The sequence below is a fragment of the Papilio xuthus genome, unplaced genomic scaffold (assembly GCF_000836235.2).
Source record: "Papilio xuthus unplaced genomic scaffold, Pxut_1.1 DF829758.1, whole genome shotgun sequence".
NCBI lineage: Eukaryota > Metazoa > Arthropoda > Insecta > Lepidoptera > Papilionidae > Papilio > Papilio xuthus.
Window position 1 is genome coordinate 3282536 of NW_013528891.1, and position 6000 is coordinate 3288535.

General features: G+C 36.0%; 1 protein-coding gene across 2 annotated transcripts in view; it reads left to right on the forward strand.

The window, feature by feature from the left end:
- The window catches only part of Sox15 (Sox box protein 15), a 99551-nt gene extending 93795 nt beyond the window's left edge, over positions 1 to 5756 (forward strand). For both annotated transcript variants that reach the window (XM_013306078.1, XM_013306086.1), the window contains exon 4: positions 4180 to 5756. In XM_013306078.1, the coding sequence (XP_013161532.1) occupies positions 4180 to 5408 (1229 nt within the window). In that variant the 3' untranslated portion in view covers positions 5409 to 5756. The remainder of the gene's footprint in view (positions 1 to 4179) is intronic.
- The last annotated feature ends 244 nt before the right edge of the window (positions 5757 to 6000 follow it).

Genomic DNA, 6000 nt, shown 5'->3' on the forward strand with positions numbered 1-6000 from the left:
ACATTATTATTATAATTCTTGTATTCAAGCAACGTTTAATTTTTCCCTAAAGAGAGTCTACTTCTGGTAAGTAATACAAATATGCATTGGTTCTATAAAACTTAAAGAAAGATGTTCTATATTTAAATCGCAACCCACATTGCTAAAGAATAATTACAAACAAATAACCACATACTTTATAATCGCAATAAGACAAAGGAAACCTGCCACTGTCCGGTACTTTGAGACTGGCAGTCGTAGCGACGTAGCTTTAAAAAAAAACGACAAAAATGACCACGCACTCGGAATCGAAATGCAAAAAAAATATTTTGCTAGAAAGAGAGGGGTATATCGCCAACGTTCCAGATAGAAGGGAATGGCAGAAATTTCAAATTTAGAATGCAGCGCGTGCTCTTCGACATCCGTCGTCGCAAAAAAAATCGAGGTCGCCATCTACCGGCTCCTTGTGACACTAGGCATATTCGACTTATGCATGATTCGGAAACAATATTTTTTCCATTGAAAATAAACCATTTTTTTATAAACTAATATTAAAACTGAGCGTCGGTGGCTCAGGGGTTTAGGCACTTGACTTGTAATCTGCTGGCCCTGGGTTCGAATCCCGTCATGTACCAATGTGTTTTTCGATTTCCGATTTACATATGTACATTTATCCGACGTTCTTACGCTGAAGGAAAACATCGTGATGCAACCTGCACATATCTGAGAAGAAATTCAAAGATATGTGTGAAGTCAACCCGTACTTGGCCAATGTGGTTGACTATGGCCTAATCACCTTTAACTTAGGGTAGGCTCCAAGCCCCTCGGTGGGAAGTATAGTGAGCTGATGATGATCAATATTAAAACAACCTTAATTATCGTAATATTAATACAGTCTTTAACTAAGCTTATAAATTATTGATAAATTATAAAATGTTAAAAGTAAAATTGATTAATCACATAGATGACTACACGTAAGCTCTGTAAAAGCCAGAAGCTGTATCAAAAGAGCATAGATATAAAACTAATGATAACAATTTAATGATGGCTATCGATCAAATATGTTATGACACGGCCGGCCAGCGGAGGCGTATCATTAATTAGATCGAATCATTAATGATACTAATGATGCGACGGAATACTGTCGAACCAGGATAATCGTGAACTGGATAAACGAAATTTGAATTAATTTGTTTTAAATTTTACCAAGATATTATTTTAGCGAGAAAAATATCGCGGTCCCTTGAATTTTATGAATGTGTATAGAACATACATGAATTTAAATAAATCTTACTAATATTATAAATGCGAATATTTAGTTGTATAGATGTTTGTTAGAAGGTATCTCCAGAGCGGCTGCATGGATCTCGATGGAATTTAACATAGATGTAGAACATAGCCTGGAAGAACACATAGGCTGCCTATTAAATTTTTTTTAATCTGCTCGGAGAGAGTCGCGAGCAACAGCTAGTTTACAATTAAATATGTCGGATAACAGAATTCCTCTCTTATTTTCTTTATATGCATAAAAAAGGTACAAAAAACTAACCCAAAAGTCGTTTTTGATTGATCCGTGTCATTTGTGCAAAACATCCCTGCACCCCAGGGCACTACCCCTAACTTAATGACTGGTCATTTATTACGCCATTTATGAACCAAAGGCATTTTAAATGGGGGTGGTTTTCTAAGAAGTGTTATCAAAATTTACAAAGCCTTCTTTTTTACTAAAACATCGATTTATTTTGATGACAATTTTGTCAGTATATCTCTATTGTTGTCAATATTGTAAAATAACTTTTGAGTTATCAAATAAGTATTTTAAAATCTTCATTTTAGTAAAACAAAATATATGCAAACGTAAAAAAAAACTTATATTTCCGTCTTATTATAAGTAAAGGTAAATTACAAATATATTACAGGATCTTTATAATATTTCTGTTTAATTATATAATTCTATAATCTTCCTAATATTATAAATGCAAAAGAGTAGGTGGATGGATGTTTGAAGGTATATCCGAAACGGCACAATGGATCTCGATGAAATTTGGCATTGATGTAGAACATAGTCTGGAAGAACACATAGACTACTTATTTTAATCCGCACAGAGGGAGTTGAGGGCGACAGCTAGTCACTATAAGAATATCTTTAAAAATCAGCACAAACGATATTATAAATTACTACAAACACATTATATCAAAAATGAAAACGAAGAAATAACTTCGCAATAAAAAAGAACTAGGTGCTCTCTTAATATATGAAAATATAATAAATTTTAATATTACATATTGGCAAATAACACTTTATATTAAGTTGGCAATAAGTAACAATAAAATATCCACATATGGTCAGTTCTTTGACCCCTAGTTGACCTCTAGTTGACCCGTCTTGTTCATACTCTATTAAGGAACTCAGAGCCGTGAAATATCAATACAAGAATTTATTTTCTAAATGCCGAACCCAGAGTTTTAATGATTACTTTAAATGTAAGCTTTTGCTATACTTTTGTTATATTTAATCTATATTAAGTTACATTTTAATAACACCTTAATGACTTTTATGTGATTAGTTTTCAAATAATTTATAATTCATGGCAAACGCTTGCCAATTACATTATTATTCAAGATTTTACTCAACCAAAAATACATAAAAGTAAAACAACTAATTCTAAAAACTTTCTAAGTTAAATATCGATACAGTGTACTTCCCTAAATAATTAATTACTCGACCATTATCGATATATAAAACATCGATAATTCTCACGGGAGGGCAACACTAATGGAGTGTCGCGTCACTACAGGAAGCGCCTTCCCTTCATTTGTCAACTTGACATTTGACATCAGTCAACCACGATCTTACCTGACTTCCATTTTTTTAGTGTATCTACATAAAATTAAAATTTAACTATTTTTTTTTAATATTTCACTAAAATATTCTTTAACACTATTAATAAGCTGAAATTCCTATATTTACTAACATTTTTTCTGCTATAAAGCTACTTAAATTTATCTGATAATAGCTGATTTTAATAATGTTAAATATTTAACCTGAACTAAAATGACTATGTACTTATTTAAAAATAACTAATATATATAATGATATTTTTTAACAAATATCGTTCCATCAAACCATAATCCAAACCTTTGCAATTATAATTTTTCATTCGTATTCATTTATTTATCATATTTTTTATATAGTACATTTCATGTCCAAAAAAATATATTATGTATACAAAACATAATATCAAAAATAGAACACCACCCATGACTCAAACAACCAGTGATAACTGCAGAGACAGGAACCTTCTCACGATGCGTGCGGTTTCTAGGATAACTGCCTTTTGTATCGGGCCCTTAATCAAACTGTTTGGCGAGAGCTTCTTGATATGTTGGTCGAAGCTCTACGCTATCAAATCTGTACAAAAACTTAACTTTAAAAGATATCAAATACCACAAGATAATCGACTTAAAATATTTTTATCGAAAACTGTGCGTTTCTAAGAATATAAATCGATAATTTTCAAAACGTTATCGACATATATCCCATCCCTTAAAGTGAAGTTGTTTGTTTGCCAGTAGCAAGTAGTGTCGCCTTGATAAATATCCTTAAAGATTGCTCAGGTTCTCGATAATGCCTCTTTGAACCTCACACTTTTAACATTCATTGAAAAATTTATCCTATTCCATAAGTAATAAAGTTTAAATTGTTAAAATATTTATATCAAAAGATAGCAACGGGTATAAGGTAATTTATGGGAAGCTCTCGCTAGGTGTTTTATAGTTATTTGATAAAATACTAGTGTGATTATTTAGCTGGCTACTTTGACAATACGCTACTATTTTGCCTTTATAATAACTCTAATGCCTCGGGAATTTTATCCAACCGATGTCAAGGTGTAATGAATTGTGGTGTTGGGTTTCATATTTTTAATACGGCTACTAAGTTACTTTTGACAAAGCGACTGTCTAGATAACGCGCTACTTATTTTGAGAACTGTCAAAACATGTATGAACGCTTCTGTTGAACTTATGTTTGTGTGACTTGACATGACAGATACCTAATTTTTTTAGATTGGTACAATTACAATGGAGAAATTAAACTCACTGCTGAAGAGACAAATACGTGTTTATTTTTTTAAATACAATACCCATAGTTTTACCATTTTTAAACTTGAAATATAATTTTTTTTTCTCATTTTCCAGGTAAAAAATGGCGTTCGTTGACTCCGCAAGATAGAAGGCCGTACGTCGAGGAAGCGGAACGTCTAAGAGTCATCCACATGACCGAGCATCCCAACTACAAGTACCGTCCACGGCGAAGGAAGCAGAACAAGGCGAGGCCCAACCAGCCTGCGACTCCCGCCAGTGCCCCGCCTGCTACCTCCGCTGCACTGGGTTCCCCCTACGCTACAGGCACAGACTCACCTGATACTCGCTTCTCCCACAACCCTGGAGCAGGATTTTCGCCCTATCGCACCTCGCCTCTAGCCTCAGACTACCAACAGAACCAATACAACGGACACGTCCAAACGCCCGAGTCCTCTCCGGCTAGGTCTCCAGAACCCCAGGGCAGAAGAAGCGCGTCCACAGAAGCTCCTCTCCCCACACCCGACGCTTCCCCTGTCGAGAATGAAAAAGAAAACTTCCAATATGAGGAAAGACGAAGAGCAATCAATGCCTCTTCAATCTCTGATTCCTACTCGTATAAGTTCAGAACGCCAGGCTCCTACTCGCCGGCGCCGGTCGCCGCTATGGGCATGGCGAATGGCATGTACGTGATGTGTACTCAGAGAACTCTCGCTGAGCAATCACCGCTGGTAACGGGCACATTCTTCCCACCCGTCGCCACCTCTCAGGATCAGCAGACCCTAGGCACTTCAGCTCCGAGGGTATCCTCCGCTCCGAGCGGCTCTATGAACACGGAATATAACATCCAATATCATCCCTACGAGCAATACGAACAGATGTATAAAACTGAGGACTCGTACGTATCACATTACCCCGAGCAGCCGAAGACGGAATACGATACCGGGAGTAGTTACTTTTCGGAAGAGCCACCGTCCAATCAGCAACCTGAAAATGAGCAAGGTTTCATGCCGCGTCCGGAAATAAGGACTGGTTCGCCGGAGTCGGACGTCGATGCTCGTGAATTCGACAAGTATTTGGACTATGGAACAGAGGGCGCAATGGAACAGCACCAACAGTATAGATACGAGCAGCAGCAAGGATACAGGCAGTACTGCGGCGAGGCTCCACCAGGCGCGGAGTATTGTGGGGAGAGAATGTACGCGTCGCCGTATCCAACAGTGATTTCGGGTGCGCCGCCGCCTGGGCAGTACGCGCCGCCTGCGCCGCCCGGCGCCGAGGTACGCCCCGAGGACGAATTCAGTGTAATTTTGGCTGGGGTCAGACAGACCTGCTACAGTAATTGACTAGACGGCGCGGACTCGGCATAGGAATATTCAGGATTTTCTGTTTATAGCCCAAAGAGTTATGTTTTATTAAAATATGCGTTAGTCGATTCTGAGGTAACATAGATGGTGTAAGCTTCTAGTAATAACTAAAATCTGTGGAATGGAATACAAACTTAAATTGTATCGGAATGGTTGTTAAGATTGGTTATAAAGTGGATTATGAGAATTTTATTATTTTTTGTTAATTTACGTTTTTTTTTTGTTTTTGAAAAATCCTATTCCTTCCCATATGTGTAGCAAATTGTAGCTTTTTTGTTTTTTATATTTCGTTTTCATTTATAATGTAAGTAAAGAAATACAAAGAGTTTTTACATATTATACAAGTTTTCTGGAAAAATCATGATTTTTTTACTAGTGTAATTTTTTCCAATTTTTCGTTTAACGGACTTTCAGATTATAGAGTTATTTTGCTGTAACAAAAAATTTAATAACTTTTTTGAAATTGCTTGAAAGTTTTAGCCAATATTTTTTTCTTTCGAACAATATTACAATTCATAAGAACATTTGGCAAATTATCAGTTATTTTAACATAGTGAAAAAAAATTGTTAA